Below are 22927 nucleotides of genomic sequence, written 5' to 3'. Positions count from 1 at the left end.
AAAGCCTTTTTTTCATAACCATTATGCTGTCTCTTCCACTCTATAATATTATTTATTTATGTAGTATAAATGCAGAGAGAAGTTGAGAGGGATGGGTAGATAGAGAGGAAGACACTTGCAGCCTTGCTTCAACTCTTGCGAAGCTTCCCTCCTGAAGGTGGGGTCTAGGGACTAGAACCCAGGTCTTTATGCGCAGGAACACGTGTGTTTAACCGAAGGTGGGGTCTAGGGACTTGAACCCAGATCCTTATGCGCTGGAACACGTGTGTTTAACCTGGTGCGCCAACGCCCAGCCCACTTTGCTCCTTCTCAAATTCTTAAATAAACGTGGATTCTGTAGTCTGGAGCTGTGCTCACCTTGTACTTCATAATCTCTTCTGGCAGGGGGCGCGCATAGACTGCCTTGGCCTTAGTTTACAGCGGGTGGAGGAGCTCTTAATGCCTTAGAAGGAGGCTGTTCCTTGCAACCAGAGCTGTCCCAGACCATTCCAGAATACCTTGCGTTCAGCAGTCTGTATCGGAGAGCACAGGACCTGCAAGCATGGCGTTTTGAGTTTGATCCCAGCATCACATTTACCAGCGTGGATCCAAGCTCAAACCTGAGTCAGGTTTCATTCATTCATTCATTCATTCATTCATTCATTCATTATCTTAAGAGCACTGCTCAGCTCTGGTTTGTGGTGGTGTGGAGGATCGAACCTGGGACGTTAGAGCCTCAGTCATGAATGTCCCTTTGCATAACCATTGTGCTATCTACCCCCACCTAATTTAAAAATTTTTTATTTATTTATTGGACAGAGACAGAGAGAAACCAAGAGAGGGTGAAGACAGAGAGGAACAGAGACAGAGAGATACCTCCAGCTCTACTTCACCACTCGTGATGCTTTTCCCCTGCAGGTTGGGATTGGATTTGAACCTGGGTCCTTATGCAATGTGAGATGTGAGCTTAATCGGGTCCCCAATTATTTTTTAATTTTTAAAAATTTATTTCCCCTTTTGTTGCCCTTGTTGTTTTATTGTTGTAGTTATTTTTGTTGTTGTTATTGATGTTGTTCGTTGTTGGCTAGGACAGAGAGAAATGGAGAGAGGAGGGGAAGACAGAGAGGAGGAGAGAAAGACAGACACCTGCAGACCTGCTTCACCACCTGTGAAGCAACTCCCCTGCAGGTGGGGAGCCGGGGTCTCGAACCGGGATCCTTACTCCAGTCCGTGCGCTCTGCACCATGTGCGGTTAACCTGCTGCGCTACCACCCGACCCAATTTTTTTTTAATATTTATTTTATTTATTCCCTTTTGTTGCCCTTGTTGTTTTATTGTTGTAGTTATTATTGTTGTTGTCGTTGTTGGATAGGACAGAGAGAAATGGAGAGAGGAGGGGAAGACAGAGAGGGGGAGAGAAAGACAGACACCTGCAGACCTGCTTCACCGCCTGTGAAGCGACTCCCCTGCAGGTGGGGAGCCAGGGTTCGAACCGGAATCCTTATGCCAGTCCTTGTGCTTTGCACCACCTGTGCTTAACCCGCTGTGCTACAGCCCGACTCCCCCAATTTTTTTTTAAAGTATGCTTAGTTACCAATTTTGCAGACCTAGCCAGTACCACACAGGGTCACTGCTTTGTCGCACTTGACTATTGGAGCAGGAGGCAGCAGCGCAGCTGTTCCTGGCTCCCTGACAAGGCTGAGCTTCCCTCGGCCAGAACCAGACCACAGGCCTCGCCAATGAGCGCTCACAGATGCTCAGGGAAACCCGGGAAGCAGATGGGAGTGTGAAGCGTGTAGGACATGTGGACAGATGCTGCCTTCAATGTCCGGGCCTGGATAATGCAGATTCTATTAGTGAGCAAAAATCAAACCACCATCCACTGCAAGGAAGCAAAAGATGTTTATTTATGAATTCGAATCCAGGCCGAGAGGTGACTGTCAGCAGCCTACCAGTTCGACCCTGAACAAGGCTCAAACCACACAATTTATAGGATTTCTGAATACACTCAGGGAGGGGGAATATGCAAAACTAGAATTTTTTTTTTTTAATTTAAGAAAGGATTAATTAACAAAACCATAGGGTAGGAGGGGTACAACTCCACACAATTCCCACCGCCCAATCCCAATCCGCCCACCCCCTCCCCTGATAGCTTTCCCATTCTCTATCCCTCTGGGAGCATGGACCCAGGGTCATTGAGGGTTGCAGAAGGTAGAAGGTCTGGCTTCTGTAATTGCTTCCCCGGTGAACATGGGCGTTGACTGGTCGGTCCATACTCCCAGTCTGCCTCTCTCTTTCCCTAGTAGGGTGGGGCTCTGGGGAAGCTGAGCTCCAGGACACATTGGTGGGGTCTTCAGTCTAGGGAAGCCTGGCCGGCATCCTGATGACACCTGGAACCTGGTGACTGAAAAGAGAGTTAACATACAAAGCCAAACAAATTGTTGAGCAATCATGGACCCAAAGCTTGGAATAGTGGAGAGGAAGTGTTAGGGAGGGTACTCACTGCAAACTCTAGTGTACTTCTGCTTTCTTACTTTGGTGCCATACTCCAAACTCAGTCAATTTCTGCTTTGCGTTTCTACTTCTTTTTTTTTTTTTTACATGCATAACATTCCCCAGATTCCCATTTAACAATACAACCCCCACTATTTCATTCATCATTTTTCATGGACCTGTATTCTCCCCACTTTCCCACCCACCCCAGAGTCTTTTATTTTGGTGTAATACTCCAATTCCATTTCAGGTTCGTCTTGTGGTAAAACTAGAATTCTAATACACACTCAATAGCATTTTGCAGAAGACACAGGATCCAATCATTTCAGACATTGCAATACCCTAAGCAGCCTATAAGAATTGTCTAATTTCAAGCCTTTATGAAAAATAGGGTTACCACACTTTCTCGTTGTCAGCTAAGACCACCGGCTATCAGCTCCCTCGACCTTGAGCAAGTGGTTGGGTTTCAAGGACTTGGTTAGGCGAGCTGTTCTCTTTAAGACAAATAACAGGTGGCTTATATCTTGGTGTGTGGGTTTTGTCTAGCCCCCTTTTTTTACAGGCATTTTCCACTGCAGGCAGAAAAGCAACTATACTTACAACTCATGCTTAAAATTTTACTTAAAGCAATTCTAGAGTTACTGCTTCTAACAGATTCCAGACCCGCACTGCATATGAGTCACACTTTTCTTTCCTTTTCTTTTTAGTTTCTTTATTGGGGGATTAATGTCTACAGTTTCTCAGTTTTCTACATAACAATTCAACCCCTACTAGGTCCTCTGTCATCCTTTTTGGACCTGTACTCCCCCCCCCAACCCACCCCAGACTCTTTTAATTTGGTGCGATACACCAACACACTTTCTTTCTGTTCTTTTCCTTAAACACATTTCCATTTGGGGGGCTGGGGAGACAGCATAGTGGTTCTGCAAAAGACTACCATGCCTGAGACTCTGAGGTCCTGGGAGATGGTGCAGTGAGGAAGGCCCTGAACTTGAATGCATGAGGTCCTGGGTTCAATCCCTGGCATCCCATATGCCAAAGTGATGCTCTGGTGTTCTGTCTATCTATCTATCTCTGCCTCTGTCTGTCTCTAGCTTATGTTAATAAGTGCATCTTGGGCTGGCAACACAGCTGGCGTGGATAGTGTGCTGCTTGGCCACGTGTGTGACTGGGGTTCAAGCCTGACCACCAGCACATTGGAAGAAGCTTCGATGTTATGGTCTCTTTCCCTCTCTGCCTTTCTGTCACTATCTAAAAGAAATAATGATAATGTTTTGATCTGGTGAAAACTTGAAAAATGAAATATTGGAGAAAGAAAAGAAAGGTATCTGGAGAGGGAAAGAAGAGAAAGAGAAGGGGGAAAGGGGTGGGGGTGGGGGGCGGCACACTGGACTGAGTGCATGTGTCACAGTAACAAAGGGTGCATCAGGGTGACAAGTCTAGCAGATGGAGACTTGTCTCAAGTGGCCTCCCCCAGGGCTCTGTTCTGGCTCCTACGCTATTTAATATTTACATCAATGACCTCCCAGAAACTTCTTCAAGGAAGTTCATCTACGCCGATGACATCTGCTGTGCAACTCAGGCATCCAAGTTCGACATCCTCGAGGAAACACTCACGAAAGACATGTCTCTGATATCTGATTACTGTAAAAAATGGCGACTAATCCCCAGCACTGCAAAAACGGTATCATCTGTTTTCCATCTTCACCATGCCTCGGCCTCGCGTGAGCTTAATGTGCAGCTTGGCGATACGAGAATCCGGCATGAAGCCCAGCCAGTCTATCTTGGCGTTACTCTCGATCGCACTCTGTCATTTCACAAACATCTCATAAAAACTGCAGCAAAGGTGGGCGCGAGGAATAACATCACTGCAAGACTGGCCAGCTCCTCATGGGGCGCAAGCGCTTCCACACTACGATCATCATCTCTGGCATTATGCTATTCCACTACAGAATACTGTGCCCCAGGATGGTTCCGTAGCCCCCATGTCCACCTGGTGGATTCCAAATTATATTCCTCCATGAGGATCATTTCTGGAACCATCCGTTCCACCCCGGTTCCATGGCTGCCAGTTCTTAGCAACATCGCCCCGCCAGATATTCGTCGGGATGCGGCATCATCTAAGTTCATTTCCCACGTGGACCTGCCAATATACGCGGAGATCTTCGCCCACCCTGTCCAACGCTTAACGTCTCGTCACCCAATCTGGTCCCCTACGCCTACACTGAACTTCTCTGTTCCAGACTCTTGGAAACAGAGCTGGCAGTCAGCTGAGGTAAAGAACAAAAACCTCATCACAGACCCCTGCAAGCGTCAACCCAGCTTTGACCTAGCACGTTATGATTGGGCCCTCCTCAATCGCTATGGAACAGGCCATGGCCGGTGCGCCGCTATGTTCCATCGCTGGGGAGCCAGAGACGACCCGAACTGCCCCTGCGGCTACAGACAGACTATGACCCACATAGTCAACGACTGCCGCCTCTCCAGATTCAAAGGAGGTCTCGAAACTTGACATCAGGCTCAACCTGACGCTGCTGACTGGCTACGGAAGAAGGGCAAACGCTAGAAGAAGAAGCCTTTCGTTCATGATTAGTCAACAAAAGGGAAAATGAAAGAAATAAGGAAAGAAAAAGAAAAGAGAAGCGCACAATGACCCAGGTTCAAGCATCTGATCCCCACCTGCAAGGGGAAAGTTTCACGAATGGTGAAGCAGGGCTGCAGGTGTCTCCCTCCCTTCCTTCTCAGTTTCCCTCTCTGCCTCTATCCAACAATAAATAAATTCAAATATTTAAAAAAAAAAAAAGAAAGAAAAAGAAAAGAGAAAAAGAGGTGGTCGGGGAGTTGGTGCGGTGATAAGGCATTGGACTGTCAAGCATGAGGTCCCGAGTTCCAGCCCCGCAGCACCTGCACCAGAGTGATGGCTGGTCCCCTCCCTCCCCCTCTCTCTCTCCTCCCAGCTTTCTCATAAACAAACAAACAAACAATATGGGGGGGAGAAGGCGAGAGCCACGAGAAACGAAACAGCGCCACCAGGCGTTCCCAGCGGGAACTGCGTCTCTGGCGGTCACGTCACGTCGCGTCGCGTCACGTGACGCGGCCAGCCCTGCGGGGCAGCGGCTGGCGGGCGCCATTTTGCGGGGCGGTCACGTGAGCGCGCGCGCGCTGGCCGGGATGCTCACGTGACGCGGGGCGTGCTGCGGCCGCCCAGGCGGACCGACCGGGCGAGCGGCGGCGGCGGGAGCGGCGGTGATGGACGGGTCCGGGGAGCAGCCCCGAGGCGGGGGTGAGGCGGGCGGCGGGCTGGCGGGAGGAGGGCGAGTCCCGACGCCGCCCGGGGCCCCGGAGCCCTCCCGCCGGCCGGGGGGCCCCGCGATCTCCCTGCTCTGCGGGTCAGGAGCCGCCGGCCCCGCCGGGGTCCCGGTCTCCGCGGCCTCCGCACCCGGGTCCCGGTCCCGGTCCCGGTCCCGGTCCCGGTCCCGGCGCCGGCGGGGCCCCGGCCTCCCGCAGACCCCGGAGTCCAGGCCCCCGGGCAGGCCCGGGCTTGCCGCCGCCGCTGCCACTTCCTGCCTCGGGCCGGCTGGGAGGGGGCGCGGCAGCCGTGCGGGACCCAGGCCCCCGCCGTCCCTGTCCGTCCTTGTCAGCGCCACTTTCCGCGCAGACACAGTCGGCCGTCGGGAGGGGACGGAGGAGACAGAGAGCCGGAGCCGGAGGGAGACGCCTGCAGCCCTGCTGCGCTGCCGAAGCTTTTTCTCCCCCTTGCAGGGGGGGGGCCGGGGGGCAGGGGCTCGAACCCGGGGCCCCGCGCGCAGTCTGGCAACCTGTGCGCTCTACCTGGCGCGCTCCGCCACGCCCTGGGTCACTTTCTCTGCCGGAGTCCCGGCAGCCCCCCACCGCAGCCCAGAGCTCAGGCCCGGCTTCCCTCGCCCCTCTCCCCGGCAGGGCCCACCAGCTCGGAGCAGATCATGAGGACGGGGTCTCTGTTGCTTCAGGGGTGAGTGTGCGCACTGATGATGGCGGGTGGGGGGGGGGAGGCCCTGACACGCCCCCCCACCCCCCACCCCCAGCCGCCGCCCTTAACTCGGCCCCTCCCGCTCCATTTCCTTCTCAGTTTCATCCAGGACCGAGCGGGGCGCCTCAGCGGGGACACGCCATTGCTGGGTCTGGAGCAGGCGCCCCAGGACGCTTCCACCAAGAAGCTGAGCGAGTGTCTCAAACGCATCGGGGACGAGCTGGACAGCAACGTGGAGCTGCAGAGGTGTGAGCCTGGGGCCCTTCGGTGCTGCGGCCCCCAGCCTCTTCCTCCTCCGCTCCTGCATCTCTCTCTGCATCTCTCTCCGCACACACATCAGCCACTTTGCTAAAGGCCCATCTTGTCTCGCTTGCCAACCTACATGGATCTCTTGTTTTTCTTTTTTTAATTTATTTTCTTTAAAGATTTTTTTTTTTACTATGTATTGATTCCCTTTTGTTGCCCTTGTTGTTTTATTGTTGTAGTTATTATTGTTGTCATCGTCGTTGGATAGGACAGAGAGACATGGAGAGAGGAGGGGAAGACAGAGAGGGGGAGAGAAAGACAGACACCTGCAGACCTGCTTCACCGCCTGGGAAGCGACTCCCCTGCAGGTGGGGAGCCGGGGGCTCGAACTGGGATCCTTAGGCCGGTCCTTGTGCTTTGCGCCACCTGCGCTACCGCCCGACTCCAGCACCTACACTCTTGACCAGTCAGCTCCGTCAGACACCTGTAGCACAGCGACACTGCTTTCTTCCTGCAGGTGGGGACTGGGGGTTTGAACCTGGGTCCTTCCACACTGTAATGTGTGTGCTTAACCAGGTGCACTATCACTCAACACCCTCCCCTATTTTTTAAAAAATATTTATTCCCTTTTGTTGCGCTTGTTTTATTGTAGTTATTATTGTTATCGATGTCGTCATTGTTGGATAGGACAGAGAGAAAAGGAGAGAGGAGGGGAAGACAGAGAAGGGGAGAGTAAGACACCTGCAGACCTGCTTCACCACCTGGGAAGCGACCCCCCTGCAGGTGGGGAGCTGGGGGCTCAAACTGGGATCCTTATGTCGGTCCTTGAGCTTTGCCAGGTGCACTTAACCCACACTACCGTCCAATCCCCACCTTTTTTTTTTAATATTATTTTTATTTTTTATTTATTTATTCCCTTTTGTTGCCCTTGTTGTTTTATTGTTGTAGTTATTATTGTTGTTGTTGTTGGATAGGACAGAGAGAAATGGAGAGAGGAGGGGAAGACAGAGAGGAGGAGAGAAAGACAGACACCTGCAGACCTGCTTCACCACCTGTGAAGCGACTCCCCTGCAGGTGGGGAGCCGGGGTTCGAACCGGGATCCTTATGCCGGTCCTTGTGCTTTGCGCCACCTGCGCTTAACCCGCTGCGCTACAGCCCGACTCCCGACCTTTTTTTTTTTAAAGAAAGTATTTATCAATTCTCTTTTGTTGCCCTTGTTGTAGTTATTGTTGTTGTTACTGTTGTCGTTAGATAGGACAGAGAGAAATGGAGAGAGGAGGGGAAGACAGAGAGGGGGAGAGAAAGACAGACACCTGCAGACCTGCTTCACCGCCTGTGAAGCGACTCCCCTGCAGGTGGGGAGCCGGGGGCTCGAACCGGGATCCTTACTGCGGTTCTTGCGCTTTGCACCACAGCCGGACTCCCCATCTGTTGCTTTTCATTTCAGCCTGGCTCAGGCTTCGGTTCCCTTCACTTTGGTGGGGGATGAGGGGGGGCACTGTCAGGGCTCGCACACTCCTCCTGTCGCCCCCTCTCCAGCACCTCCTCCCCTCTTCCCTGCAGGATGATCGCGGCCGTGGACACAGACTCCCCCCGTGAAGTCTTTTTCCGAGTCGCAGCGGAGATGTTCGCGGATGGCAACTTCAGCTGGGGCCGGGTGGTCGCCCTTTTCTACTTTGCCAGCAAACTGGTGCTAAAGGTGGGCACCTGCGGGGCTCTGGGCCTGGGGAGGTGTTCCCCCCCCAGCACACACGCCCTGAGGTCTGGGGAGTCCTGGGCCAGTCACACGGAGAGAACTGAGAGCCGGCTGTGGGCACTGCTGCTTCATTTGCTGACGGGGCCAGCAGAGCTGATCAGGACGCAGTGGTGAGGGGCCGAGCCCCGGTGCCCGGGGGCCATGGTGGTGGGGAATGGCGAGGACCGAGCTGACTGACTGAGCACTGAGGTGATGGGAGTTATGAGTTAAAGATGATCCGTGCAAGGACCAGGACTCCCCTGCGCTCTGAAAAATAGGGATTTCTATCTAGTGAGTTCTAGTTTTTTGTTTTTTTTTTTTCTTTTAAAGATTTTACTTATCTTATTAAAAGAAAGATAGGAGGAGAGAGAGAAAGAGCCAGACATCACTGTGGTACATGTGTTGCCGGGGATTGAACTCAGAACCTCACGCTTGAGAGTCTAGTTCCTTAGCCACTGTGCCACCTCCCGGACCACGTGAGTTACAGTTTTGTATCTGGGAATGCTCAAAAAGAGTTTTACTGTGGGAGTCGGGGCTGTGGTGCACCTGGTTGAATACACACATTACCATTACATGAGGCCCTGGGTTCAAGCCCCATATCCCCAACCTGCGGGGGTGGGGGGAGCTTCACGTGGTGAAGCCATGCTACCCGTGTCTTCTTCCTTTCCCCTTCCCTGCCTCTCTCTCCCTCTCCCCTCCTCTCCCTACCTCCCCACTTAGAAAAAGATGTTCATACCTGAAGCCCCTGAGGTTCCAGATCCGATCCTCAGCACTACCATAAGCAAGAGTTGAGCAGAGCAGTCCTCTGGCGACAAGTCAGTAATCAGACCCCTGCCAGGGCCTAGGTGGTGGCGGCGGGGTGGAGCAGACATGTGACTGTAAACGTGACAAGCCGGGATCGAGCCCCTGGGCTCTGCCTTCAGGAGGAAAAGCTTCACACGCTGAGCGCTGCTGGGCCGGGCGGTGACACACGCGGTCTCTGTGCACAGGGACCCGGGAACAGGGGGGAAGCTTCACGAGTGGCGGTGAAGCAGGGGTGCAGGTATCTGTCTCTCTCCCTCTCTGGTTCACTCCCCCCCCCCCATTAAAATAAGTGAAATGACGACGATAAAACATGGCAGAGAGGAAAAGTCTTGGGAGGAATGGTGGCCTCTGACAGACACCGAGCTCCAGCAGTAACCCTTCTGGCAAAGCAGACAGACAGCCTTTCAGATCTCACTAAATAGGAAGGGTTTTATTTTTTTTTCTTTTTAAATCTTTTATCTTTATTTGATACAGCCAGAAATCGAGAGGAAGGAGGAGACAGAGAGGGAGAGACAGAGAGACACCTGCAGCACTGCTCCACCACTCACAAAGCTTTCCCCCTGCAGGTGGGGACTGGGGGCTTGAACCTGGGTCCTTGCGTGTTGTAAACGTGCGCTCAGCCAGGTGCACTCCTGCCTACCCAGCCCGTTTTTGTTTTGTTTTGTTTTGTTTTTAATAGTTCAGAGAGCAAGAGAAACCAGAGTGGCAAAAACTTGTAGAATCTAGGTGGTGAGTGCTTGGCCCTTCACTGTAAATCCTTTTACCTTTTATTTATTGGATACGAGTAGTAAGAAATGGAGAGAAAAGGGGAAGAGAAAAACACACCTGCAGCCCTGCTCCACCTCTTGTGAAGCTTCTCCCCCTGCGAGTGGGGACCAGGGGGCTTAAATCTGGGTCCTTGCACATTATAACGTTTGCTTTGCCATGTGCGCCACCACCTGGTCCCTTGTCACTTCTCCTTAGGAAGAGACTCAGTGTGTGTGGGGGAGACGGACACGGTTGAGCCCTGGCCTTACAAGCAAGCAAACATAAAACATCCTAGTGGCAGAGTGGCGCTTTAAGTCTCTCTCAATAAAAATTAAAAAAAAAATTGAGATGGGCACAAGAGGAAGTGGATTTCCTGGTGCATTTGTGGGGCTGAGCCCACAGGGCCTGACGGCTGACTGCTGACAGCAGGGAGTGCCAGGCCTTCTTGGTCTGAAGGTCAGGGAAGCCTTCTCTCTCTCGGGAAGTGACCTTTGACTGGAATTGAAGGATGAGGGAGAGCTACTTAGTTGAGGCAGAAGAATCCGGCTGTGCAAAGGTCCTGAGGCAGCAGCATTTGGTGCCAGTGAAGATTGGAAAAGAAGTTCCATGAGCCACCAAGAGAGAAGTGAGCAACGGAAGCGTGGAGTCCCAGCCTGCCCACCGGGTCCCTTGGGCTGAGCTGTGCCTTTTGGCCTTTCCCCTGGGGGTGCTGGGGAGCAGGGCAGCTGACAGTGTGATTCCAATTCGGAAGAGACTGACTGCAGGGGGTCCAGAGGGGAAGCATTGAGCTAAGAGAACAGACCGGAGGCTCAGTCGCTAAGGCCACCCCGCTCCCGCAGGCCCTGTGCACCAAGGTGCCCGAGCTCATCAGGACCATCATGGGCTGGACCCTGGACTTCCTTCGAGAGCGTCTGCTGGGCTGGATCCAGGAGCAGGGTGGCTGGGTGAGGCCCCCTGACCCCAAATGTGCACATACTCCTCTGGGCCTCCCGAGCCCTCCACAGTTCACACGTCTGTCTGTCTCTGTTGTGTAAGATTTATCTATTTACGAGGGAGAGAACCAAAGCATCACTCTGGCACACGCGGCGCTGGGGATCCAACTTTGGGCGTGTTTTGCTCCATGCTCCGTGCCATCTCCCGGGCTGTGTGTCTGTCGTTCTTAACTGGCCGCCAAGCTCTGACTCACTTGGTAACCCTGCCCCTGGGTGACCTCTGACTTCTCATGACCCGCTGACTTAACTGGTATCACCTGCCCGCCCAGGGCCACCTCCTGGAGTGTTGTGTGCTGGCAGGATGTGTTTCTGCCAAGGCCTCACACTTGTATATACAAGTTCAACACTCCAGATAGGTTTTTTTTTTTCTGCCTCCAGGGTTATTGCTGGGACTCAGTGCCCACACCATGACTCCACTGCTCCTGGAGGCCTTTTTCCATTCCCCTTTTGTTGCCCTTGTTGTAGCCTTGTGGTCATTATTGTTGATGTTGTTCGCTGTTGGATAGGACAGAGAGAAATGGAGGTGGGGGGGAAGACAGAGAAAGACACCTGCCTGTGAAGCGACCCCTCTGCAGGTGGGGAGCCGGGGGCCCGAACCGGATCCTTAGGCCGGTCCTTGCGCTTTGTGCCACGTGTGCTTAACCCACTGCGCTACTACCCGACCCCCCCCCCCGATGGGTTTTTTTTTTTAAATATTTATTTCCTTTTTGTTGCCCTTGTTTTTATTGTTGTTGATGTCATCGTTGTTGGATTGAACAGAGAAATGGAGAGAGGAGGGAAAGACGGGGAGAGAAAGACAGACACCTGCAGACCTGTTTCACTGCCTGTGAAGCGACTCCCCTGCAGGTGGAAAGCCGGGGCTCAAACCAGGATCCTTACGCTGGTCCTTGCGCTTCGTGCCAAGTGCACTTAACACACTGCGCTACCGCCCGACTCCCCAAATAGTTTTTTTTTTTTTTATTCATACAGAAAGATTGGGAGGTGGCCTGGGAAATGGCTTGGTGACAGGAGCTTTGAACCTAAAAGCATGAGGTCCCGAGTTTAATCCCCAATAGCACGTCTGCCAAAGTAATGGTGTGGCCCTCCCCATACTAATAAGAGAGAGACTGAGGAGACAGCACAGTGTTGCTGTGCTTCACAGTGGTTTGGTTTCCCAGAGGCGGGGGGGTGAGACCAAAACCTATGTGAAGCATACAACAGCACAGTGGTTCTGCAAAAGAGTTTCATGCCAGGGCTTCTGAGGTCCCAGGTTCAATCCTCAGCACTGGCATCAGTGAGAGCTGAGCAGGGCTCCAGGGGAGAGAGACAGACGCACCCCACGGCACCAGAGCTCCCCCAGGGCCATCCTGCACCCGGCGAGCTAAAGCCTCCCCCCTTTGCTGTTGGTTTGTTTTGTTGTTAAGATGTACTTTATTTATTAGAGATAGGAGGGACCCAGCCAGAGCATCACTCTGACACAGGTGATGTCGGGCCAAGGTCCACACCTCACACTTGTAAGTCCAGCATTGTATCCGCCACACCAGCTTCCGAACCATATGCCTTTAATTGTTTTTATTGTCTGCCCTGAGGGCTCTGGTCCGGAGATTGAACCTGGAACCTTTGGAGCCTGAGACAAGCAAGCTGGTGCTCTAACAGGCTGAACTATCTCCCTTACCCCCCTTATTTTATGGAAAAAAAACAGAGAGAGAGAGACACACCACCAGAGCACTGCTGTGGTGGTGCCGTGGATCGATCCTGCGTCGTCTGGGACCTCAGGTGTGCTGGTCCTGTGCTCTGACAGGCTGAGCCAGCACCCCAACCCGGAGTTCCTTGCCACCCCCTGACCACCACTCCTCACTCCACCAGAGCCCCCTCCCTCCCTCCACCTCTCCCGGGTCCCCTGTCCTGGAGTCCTGCCCTCCGCCCCGCCCGCCAGGCTGCTGGAGTGACCGCTGTCCCTGTCCCCAGGATGGCCTCCTCTCTTACTTCGGGACCCCCACGTGGCAGACGGTGACCATCTTCGTGGCCGGTGTGCTCACTGCCTCACTCACCATCTGGAAGAAGATGGGCTGAGGCCTGGAGGCCTGGGACTTTGGTTTTTCTGCATAAGTTATGGCATTTTCCTGGGGGCGGAGGGGCGGGGTGGGCATTTTTCTTACTTTTTGTAATTATTGTGGGGGGAGGTGAGGGAGTGGGGGTGGCAATAAACCTCTTCCGGGCCACACGAGTTCGTCACTGGGTCTGCCTCTGGCCGTGTGGGGAGGCTGGGCTTTTTCTGGGGTGCCAGGTGCTGTCTGGGGAGCCCTGGGTTGGGGCATCAGGAGGCCGCTGTCCTCAGCGTATCTGGGGCGGCAGAGGGTCTGAGCTAGCTGGGGGCTGTGGGACAGGACAGCACCTGGAAGCTTCCAGCACTTGGGTCCAAAGGGAGCTGTATGTTTCCTCAGAGAGGAGGGTCTGAGTAGTGGGGAGGCTGAGGGGTCCCTGGGCTGGGGCTGGGGTCTGATCCTGCCAGGGGGCAGGAGCTGGGGAGGAAGAGCCCGGCCTGGGAAGGTGCTGGTGTACAAGGAAGGGGATTCAGACAGGAGCTGATCACACGCACGGAGAATTACAAGTCTCAGGCCTTCTCTCTCTCAGGGCCTCTGTCCTCTCTCCAGCTCTATGGCCGTCTCTTCCCTCACCCCAGGGGTCTCTGTCCCCCTCTCTCTGGGTCTCTGTCCCCCTCTCTCTGGGTCTCTGTCCCCCTCTCTCTCTGGGTCTCTGTCCCCCTCTCTCTCTGGGTCTCTGTCCCCCTCTCTCTCTGGGTCTCTGTCCCCCTCTCTCTCTGGGTCTCTGTCCCCCTCTCTCTCTGGGTCTCTGTCCCCCTCTCTCTCTGGGTCTCTGTCCCCCTCTCTCTGGGTCTCTGTCCACTTCTCTTTCTGGGACTCTGTCCCCCCCTCGTCTCTGTCCCCCTCTCTCTCTGGGTCTCTGTCCCCCTCTCTCTCTGGGACTCTGTCCCCCTCTCTCTCTGGGTCTCTGTCCCCCCCTCTCTCTCTGGGTCTCTGTCCCCCTCTCTCTCTGGGACTCTGTCCCCCTCTCTCTCTGGGACTCTGTCCCCCACTGTTGCTGGGTCTCTTTCCCCCTCTCTTTCTGGGTCTGTGTCCCCCTGTCTCTGGGTCTCTGTCCCACTCCCTGGGTCTCTGTCCCTCTCTCTGGGTCTCTGTCCCCCTCTGTCGTTGGGTCTCTGTCTCCCTCTCTGGGTCTCTGTCCCCCTCTCTCTCTGGGTCTCTGTCCCCCTCTCTCTCTGGGTCTCTGTCCCCCTCTCTCTCTGGGTCTCTGTCCCCCTCTCTCTCTGGGTCTCTGTCCCCCTCTCTCTCTGGGACTCTGTCCCCCTCTCTCTCTGGGTCTCTGTCCCTCTCTCTCTCTGGGTCTCTGTCCCCCTCTCTCTGGGTCTCTGTCCCCCTCTCTCTCTGGGTCTCTGTCCCCCTCTCTCTCTGGGTCTCTGTCCCCCTCTCTCTCTGGGTCTCTGTCCCCCTCTCTCTCTGGGTCTCTGTCCCCCTCTCTCTCTGGGTCTCTGTCCCCCCTCTCTCTGGTTCTCTGTCCCCCTCTCTCTCTGGGACTCTGTCCCCCTCTCTCTCTGGGTCTCTGTCCCCCTCTCTCTCTGGGACTCTGTCCCCCTCTCTCTCTGGGTCTCTGTCCCCCCCTCCCTCTGGGTCTCTGTCCCCCTCTCTCTCTGGGTCTCTGTCCCCCTCTCTCTCTGGGTCTCTGTCCCCCCTCTCTCTGGTTCTCTGTCCCCCTCTCTCTCTGGGTCTCTGTCCCCCTCTCTCTCTGGGACTCTGTCCCCCCCTCTCTCTGGGTCTCTGTCCCCCTCTCTCTCTGGGTCTCTGTCCCCCCCTCTCTCTGGGTCTCTGTCCCCCTCTCTCTCTGGGTCTCTGTCCCCCCAACTGGTTCTCTTGTCCTCCCCTTGTCTGTCTCTCCCTTTTCTGTGGTTCTCTGCCCCCCCTTCTCTAGGCCTTTGCCCCCCTTTCTCTCAGACTCTGTTCCCCTCTGGGTCTCTGCCTCCTCCCTCTTTGGGTCTCTGTCTTCTCTGGGACCTTTGGGCTGGCAGTTCACTAGAGAATGCCAAGCCGAGCCAAGCCCAAGCTGGGCCATCTCAGCCCTTGTCTCAGAGAGCTGACTGGGCGAAGGCCAGCGAAGGCTTGATGATAGTCAGGATGACCACAGCAAAGGTGGTGCCCATGGGCCTTGGGCCGGTTGGCACAGTGTCAGCTAAGCCGTGGCCAGCAGAGGCCGGTAGGGGGAAGAGTCAGGGAGAGAGAGAGAGGAATTCCAGGGCAGTGAGGGGAGCAGGAACTCCATAGAGGGGGGAATAGCGTGCACAAACTAGTTCTATAAGGAGCTTAAAGTGCGGGCCAGGCCATGGCGCACCGGGCAGAGTGCACACGCCACTGTGCTCTACAGCCTGGGGCGGGGGGGCAGTGCCACCAGAGCCTCTCCACTCCGCTCTGCCTGTAGGAGGGAGTGGGGTGAGGCTGTCGTGAGCTGGGGAATCCCCATGCAGGCTCTGAGCCCCACCCGCGAATCACCAAATAAATAAGAAAAACAACAACAACAAAGGACCTTAAAGGGACCATAACTGAAGCTGCCGTGACCTAACTAGCTCAGGGTTTGCCGACACAAGTCAGAACTGACCCCGACGTGACTTTAGCAAGCTTTCCATGACTCTTTAAACAACCCTGTTCATGTTTATAAGTCCGTGTATATAAGTGTTACTCTTTTATTTATTTGTTTTTAAAAAGGGGGTTTTATGCCTTCAGGGTTATTGCCGGGGCTTGGTGCCTGCATTAGAATATACTTTTCCTCTGGCCATTATTCTTTTTTTTTCATAGGACACAGAAATTGAGAGGGGAGGAGAACATGAGGAGAGAGACATCCACAGCCCTGCTTCGCCATTTGTGAGGCTACCCCCTGCAGGTGGGGAGCCAGGGGCTCGAACCAGAATCCTTGGTGGGTCCTTGCGCTTCATACTGTGTGTGGTTAACCCATTGTGCCACCACCCAGCCCCCTATTTTTTTTTATATATTTTTTCCCTTTTGTTGCCCTTGTAGTTCTTCATTATTGTTGTAGTTGTTGGTGATGATGTCGCTGTTGGACAGGACAGAGAAATGGAGAGAGGAGGGGAAGACAGAGGGGGAGAGAAAGACAGACACCTGCAGACCTGCTTCACCGCCTGTGAAGCGACTCCCCTGCAGGTGGGAAGCCGGGGGCTCGAACTGGGAGCCTTGTGCCATGTGCGCTTAACCCGCTGCACTACCGCCCAACTCCCCAGCCCCCTATTTTTAAACGTATATATTCATTCATGAAGAAGATAAGCAGAGAAAGAACCAGATGTCACTCTGGTACATGTACTGCCAGTAATTGAACTTGGGACCTCCTGCTTTAAAGAGTCCAACGCTTTATCCCTGTGCCACCTTAAAGACTTACTTATTGGGGGTCAGGTGGTGGCGCACCTGGTTAAGTGCACATATTACAGTGCGCAAGGCCATGGGATCAAACACCAGGCCCCACCTGCAGGGGAAAAGGTTCCCGAGGGGTGAAGCAGGGCTGCAGGTGTCTCTCTGCTTCTCTTCCTCTCTTACCTCCCTCTCCCCTGTCTCCCCTTCCCTTCTGAGTTTCTCTGTCTCTAGTGAATAAATAATTTTTTTTAATGGGGCTAGGTGCTAGCACCTAGTTGAGCGCACATGTTACAGTGCACAAGAACCCAGGTTCGAGTCCCCAGTCCCTACCTGCAAGGGGAAAGCTTTGCCAGTGGTGAAGCAGGGCTGCAGGTGTCTCTCTGTCTCTGTTCCTCTCTTATCTATCACTTCTCTCTTGAATTCTGACTATCTTTATCCAGCAAACAATTTTTTTTCCTTTTGTTGCCCTTGTTTATTTTCTTGTTATTGCTATCGTTGTTGTTGGATAGGACAGAGAGAAATGGAGAGAGGAGGGGAAGACAGAGAGGGAGAGAAAGACAGACACCTGCAGACCTGCTTCACTGCCTGTGAAGTGACCCCGTGCAGGTGGGGAGCCGGGGGCTCGAACCGGGATCCTTCTGCCGGTCCTTGCACTTTGCGCCTTGTGTGCTTAACCACTGCGCCACCGCTTGGCTCCCTAAAAAAAAATTAGGATTTTTTCAAAAAGAGAAAGAGTGGGGAGTCGGGCAGTACCACAGAGGGTTAAGCACACGTGATGCGAAGTGCAAGGACTAGTGTAAGGATCCCGGTTCGAGCCCCCTCCCCCCCCCCACCTTCAGAGGAGTTGCTTCACAGGCTGTGAGGCAGGTCTGCAGGTATCTGTCTCCCTCTCTCTTCCCCTCTCTCCGTTTCTTTCTGTCCTGTCCAACAATGGCAACAACTGTAATAATAATAACCACAGCAATGATAAAACAACAAGGGCAACAAAAGGGGAAAAAACGGTCTCCAGGAGCAGTGGATTCATGGTGCAGGCACCGAGCCCCACAATAACCCTGGAGGCAAAAAAATAATAAGAGAGAGAAAGAGTGGTCTGGAAGGTGGCGCAGTAGATAAAGCATTGGATTCTCAACCATGAGGTCCTGAGTTCGACCCCCGGCAGCACATGGACCAGAGCGATGTCTGGTTCTTTCTCTCCTATCTTTCTCATGAATAAATAAATAAATTCTTTTAAAAAAGAGAAAGGAAAAAAAAAGAGAGAGACCTGCAGGGGAGTCACTTCAGATGTGGTGAAGTAGGTCTCAAGTAGGTTATTGTTATGTCATCGTTGTTGGATAGGACAGAGAGAAATGGAGAGAGGAGGGGAAGACGGGGGGGGGGGGGGGGGGGAGAGAAAGACAGACACCTGCAGACCTGCTTCACCGCCTGGGAAGCGACTCCCCTGCAGGTGGGGAGCCGGGGGCTCGAACCGGGATCCTTCCACCAGTCCTTGCATTTTTGTGCCACCTGTGCTTAACCCGCTGCGCTACTGCCGGACTCCCTCCCTCTTTCTTTAAATAGAACCAGAGCATCACTCTGGGACATGTGATGTCAGGAATTGAACTCAGAACCTCATGCTTGAGAGTCCAATGCCCTGCCCACTGTGTCATCCCCCACGCAGCTGAAGTGTTTCTTGTTGCTTCCAGTTTTTCCTTAGCCTCAGATAAATACTTAAAAAAAATTTTTTTATGTTTATTTATTTTCCCGTTTGTTGCCCTTGTTGTTTTATTGTTGTAGTTATTATTTTGTTACTGATGTCATCATTGTTGGATAGGACAGAGAGGAATGGAGAGAGGTGGGGACACAGAGAGGGGGAGAGAAAGACAGACACCTGCAGACCTGCTTCACCGCCTCGAACCGGGATCTTTATACCGGTCCTTAAGCTTTGTGCCATGTGCACTTAACCCGCTGCACTACTGCTGAACCCCTGACCCTCTGAGTTTCTAAACAAGTCCCATTTATAGTCTGTAGGTCCTGAGGCAGTTATTCACCATATTCCCATCAGGAGAACAATGTGCAAAGGCTCCCACTATACAGCCCCACCGCTAGGCCACTGGGGTGTAGATCTTCTCCTGAGTCCCCTGGTCAGTTCTCTGCCCCCCCATGTCAGCCCAGGGCCTCCCCCTGCTGCTCCAGCCTCTGAGGGGAGTATCACTGGAGACTCACAGTTGCATTTGGTGAGTCTTAGGGGAGTCCTCTCTTCCCTCCAACAGTCTTTTGTTGTTAAAATCAATTGGAGGTGGCGAACTGCCAGACTGTCACCAGCCACTTGGGAGCAGATGTGGGCTTTAGCCCCAGGTGTCTCTCCTCAGCCTCCTCCCTGTCCACGAGCCACACGTGTTTGCACTCACCGGTGACTTGGTGAGCTCCCAAACTAGTCCCGGTCTCGTCTTGTTGCAGTCTCAGGTGATCTTTGATATTCCTTGTTCTTTAGAGAAGTTTCTCAACTGGGTAGAGCTGGAGGTCTGGGCAGAGTTGTGGTGTCTGGAGGTCTGGTGATTTGGTGGGTTCCCAAAGTCATTCTAGTCCTGTCTTGTTGCTGTCCCAGGTGGTCTCCCTACATATTCCTAGTTGACCCGGGAGAGGAGACCCCCACCTTACGGGGAAGCCTCACAAATGGTGAAGCAATACTGCAGGTGTCTGTCTCTCCTCTACAGCCCCCCCACACTTCCCTCTCAATTTCTGTGAAAGGAAGGATGGATAGGGACCAGGTGGTGGTGCACCTGGCTGAGTGCATGTGTTATAATGTGCAAGGACCTGGGTTCGAACCCTCAGTTCCCCACCTGCAGGGGAAAGCTTAGTGAGTGGTGAAGCAATGCTACAGGTGTCTGTCTGTCTCCCTCTCTGTCTCCCCATTGCTCTCAACTTCTGGCTGTCTCTATCCAATAAATAAAGATAATTTTAAAAGTTCTTTAAAAATAAAAGGAATTGCGTCCAATAAGGAATATGGAACAGGGCCAGGTGGCGATGCACCAGGTTGAGCTCACGTTACAGGGCGCTAGGACCCAGGTTCCGGCCGCTGGTCCCCACCTGAATGGCGAGCGAAGCAGGGCTGCGGGTGTATGTGTGTCTCTTTCTCGCTATCTCCCCCTTCCCTCTCTGGTTATCTCTATTCTGTAAATAAGATAATTAAACAAACAAATAAGTAAATATATATTAAAAAAAATAATGTGAAGCCCAAGAAAAAGGGGAACAGTGACCACGGCCATGGCGCCACGGACAGACCACGAGAAGCTCGTCAGGGAGAGCTCAGAATCCAGTGTCCTGGACGCTTATGTGCTGCTGCTTCTGAAAGATTTTTTATTTATGAGACAGACAGGAGGAGAGAGAAAGAACCAGACATCACGCTGGCACATGTGCTGCTGGGATCGAACTCGGGACCTCCTGCTTCAGAGTCCAAAGCTTTACCACTGTGCCACCTCCCGGACCACATGTGCTGCTAAACTGGATGTGACATCACATGACCCTTCACAGCAAGGTGGTCCAGAGTCCCCGAGAAGCCAGGAAGGGCCGCACCCCTCACCACTCCTAGGCCTTCAGCCGCTGCCCCACCCTCCACCAAAGCCCATGTGAGAGCCGAGGCCTGCAGAAAAGCTGTATTCTTGGGGAAAAACTAAAATGGAAATTACACTTAAAAAATAAAGGGGGGGAGGAGTCAGGCGGTAGCACAGCGGGTTAAGCACATGTGGCGTGAAGCACAAGGATCCCGGTTTGAACCCCCAGCTCCCCACCTTCAGGGGAGTTGTTTTACAGGCGGTGAAGCAGGTCTGCAGGTGTCTATCTTTCTCTCCCCCTCTCTGTCTTCCCCTCCTCTCTCCCATTTCTCTCTGTCCTATCCAACAACAACATCAGTAACAATAATAATAACTACAACAATAAGACAACAAGGGCAACAAAAGGGAATAAATAAATATAAAAAAGGTAAAATATTTTTAAAAGGAAGAAGACATTTACTATCATTTCAGTCAGGACTGCAGGCATATTAGTTGTTGGAAGACCCGATGTAGTCCCACCTCCTTCCAGCTGGCCTTTGAGTTTTATTCCCACTGGTTTGCTGCGGCCAGTTTCGCCTCTAGTTTCAGATGCCACTGCCGCTGCTGAGCCCACCTCTCCTGCTGCTCACCCGGAGTTGCCGCGTCACAAGGTGCAGTTTTCTGGCAACCACTTGAGGTGAATGTAGGGACCTGGCAGTGTGGACAGTCAACGTTTATTTCATCCTCCTGGAGTCCAAAGGACACGGGGTTACTGTCCCTAGTATCTTCAGAGGTTGCCTGTATTATTGTCTTCTGACTAAGTTCTTTCTTCTTTTTTTTTTTAAATTATTTTTTTATTATCTTTCTTTATTGGATAGAGACAGCCAGAAGTCAAGTGGCAAGGGAGTGATAGGGAGGGAGAGAGACGGAGAGACCACTCGCAAAGCTTTCCCCCGCAGGTGGGGACTGGGGGCTAGAGCCAGGGTCCTTGTGCATTGTAACATGCATTCAACCAGATGTGCGACCACCCAGCCAGCCCTTCTTTTTTTTCCTTCTAGACCAGAGCACTGCTCAGCTCTGGTTTATGATGGTGCTGGAAATTCAACCTGGGACCTCAGAGCCCCAAGCATGAAAAAGTTTTGCAGAGGGGGGCCAGGCAGTAGCGCAGCAGGCTACGCGCACGTGGCATGAAGCACAAGGACAGGCATAAGGATCCCGGTTCAAGCCCCCAGCTCCCCACCTGCAGGTGAAGCAGGTCTGCAGGTGTCTGTCTTTCTCTCCCCTTCTCTGTCTTCCCCTCCTCTCTCCATTTCTCTCTGTCCTGTCCAACAATAACAACAAGGGCAACAAAATGGGGAAAATGGCCACCAGGAGCAGTCGATTTGTAGTGCAGGCACTAAGCCGCAGTGGTAACCCTGGAGGCAAAAAAGAAAGAAAGTCTCTTGCAGAACCATTATGCTGTCTCCCTGGCCCTTGTGACTAAGCTTCTGGCTCAGCTATGCTCTCTGCAATATGTACATTGTCCAGTCAAACACACACACACACACACACACACACACACACACGTAATTCTATTTCTGCTGAAGCAGGTCTTGTACCCCTACTACCTTTGGGCCTCTGTTGCTTCTCTGTCTCTAGGTCTCTGTCCCCCCACCCCACTCCGGGTCTCTGTCTCCCTGTATCTCTCTAGGTCTCTGTCCCCCCATCCCCACCTCACAGGGTCGTCTGTCTCTCCCTACTCTCTCTGGTTCTTTGCCCCACCCCAGTCTCTGTCCCTTTTTTCTCTCTGAGTCTCTGCCCCACCCCCACTCACCCCGTTTTCTTTCCTTCCTTTCTTTTTTTTTCTGTCTGTCGCCTTCTCTGTCTGGATCTGAGTTTCTGTTCTGCTCTCTCTGGGTCACTCCGCCTAATTTGTCCCTGTCTCCCTGTGTCCCAGTTCCTCTGTCTGTTGCCAGCTCCCTCTCTTTCTCCCTTCTCTCGGCATCTGTCTCCCTCTACCTGCCATGGGCCTACAGGTCCTCTTTCACTCGCCCTTTCTCTCCCTGCCCGCAGGCTTTCTCAATCCCTCCTGCCCTGCCTGAGGCTAAAGGTCTCCAGCTGAGTGAATGAGTAACTCGGACCCCATTGTGACTGCACCGTGACCACTGCCCCTCCCCCAGGGGCCCGCCCCCCCCCCACAGCTCGTCTGGCCAGAGATCTCAGAATAGTGAGGAGACACTGCTTCGACGTCCAGACAGAGGGGACAACATGGCCTCAGAAGGGAACCCCGTGAAAAGCTCAAGGGATCTAAAAAAGCAGTAAGACCGGGAGACAAAGAGGCACTGAGACAGCTCCTTGGGGGGAGGGGGCCCCGCCGGGTGGGGGCCTGGCTAGCTGCCAGAGTCCGGGGCGGGCTGCAGACAGGAGGTGAGGCCAGTGCTGAGCCAGCGTGACTCAGCAGAACTGCTCTGCTGACCACCAAAGACCCGGCAGCTTACCCACCTGCCCCAACTCCCTCTCCACTAAGGGGAAGCTCGCTGGGCGGTGTGGCCCCTCTACAAAGCAAACCCTGACTTCTCTGTCCACCCGGACCCACTCACCCACCCACCCACCCCTAGCCCACTGGCCGCCTTCATAGGATCAAGTTGTCTATATGTACCCCCCAAAAACATGGGGTGCTTCTCCAGAGCAGAGTCCTCCCCCCCATGCCAGCCTGGACCTGGGAGCTTGAAAACTGTACACATCTGTAGACCCCAGACCCTGCTTTCTTTTCCACAGAAACCCCAGCTTCACGTTGTGCCCCTGAAGAAGTATGTGGTTAGCTAGACAGGGCCAACCCCAGAGAGACTGCTCAGAGACGAAGGGAATTCCTCTGAGTGCAGCTGCCTGAGAGAGTCCCGGGAACAGGGGAAAGGCACTCTAGGACCCCAGAGTTCCACCATCACTTCACCTCTTCTCATCTCAGACCCTCCTCCCCCTGAAAAAAAAAAAAAGCCTCTGAAAATACTCCTCCCAAGTTTCC

The 22927-nt window shown here is 53.4% G+C and overlaps 1 protein-coding gene and 1 long non-coding RNA gene across 4 annotated transcripts; one reads left to right on the top strand and one right to left on the bottom strand.

Moving 5' to 3' along the window:
* Positions 1–5622: 5622 nt before the first annotated feature.
* LOC103125199 (apoptosis regulator BAX) lies at positions 5623–13209 on the top strand. 2 transcript variants are annotated; one of them, XM_060184405.1, is made up of 6 exons: positions 5624–5755; positions 6412–6463; positions 6581–6727; positions 8292–8427; positions 10854–10958; positions 12954–13209. In XM_060184405.1, the coding sequence occupies exons 1-6, from the start codon at positions 5722–5724 to the stop codon at positions 13056–13058; spliced, it is 579 nt and encodes a 192-aa protein (XP_060040388.1). In that variant the 5' UTR covers positions 5624–5721; the 3' UTR covers positions 13059–13209. The 2 variants fall into 2 exon arrangements, with proteins under 2 accessions (XP_060040389.1, XP_060040388.1); XM_060184406.1 differs by lacking the exon at positions 10854–10958 and having other exon boundaries at positions 5623–5755.
* LOC107523321 (uncharacterized) lies at positions 8427–22008 on the bottom strand. 2 transcript variants are annotated; one of them, XR_001601789.2, is made up of 4 exons: positions 21925–22008; positions 20577–20673; positions 18805–19020; positions 8427–9339 (listed from the first exon to the last, which is right to left on the bottom strand). It is a non-coding gene; the product is annotated as an uncharacterized LOC107523321 (long non-coding RNA). The 2 variants fall into 2 exon arrangements; XR_009548041.1 differs by lacking the exon at positions 21925–22008 and having other exon boundaries at positions 20577–21604.
* Between the last annotated feature and the right edge of the window lie 919 nt (positions 22009–22927).

The sequence above is a fragment of the Erinaceus europaeus genome, unplaced genomic scaffold (assembly GCF_950295315.1).
Source record: "Erinaceus europaeus unplaced genomic scaffold, mEriEur2.1 scaffold_518, whole genome shotgun sequence".
Taxonomy (NCBI): domain Eukaryota; kingdom Metazoa; phylum Chordata; class Mammalia; order Eulipotyphla; family Erinaceidae; genus Erinaceus; species Erinaceus europaeus.
Note: the sequence above shows the minus strand (reverse complement) of the source record. Positions and strands in the feature narration are given on the sequence as shown.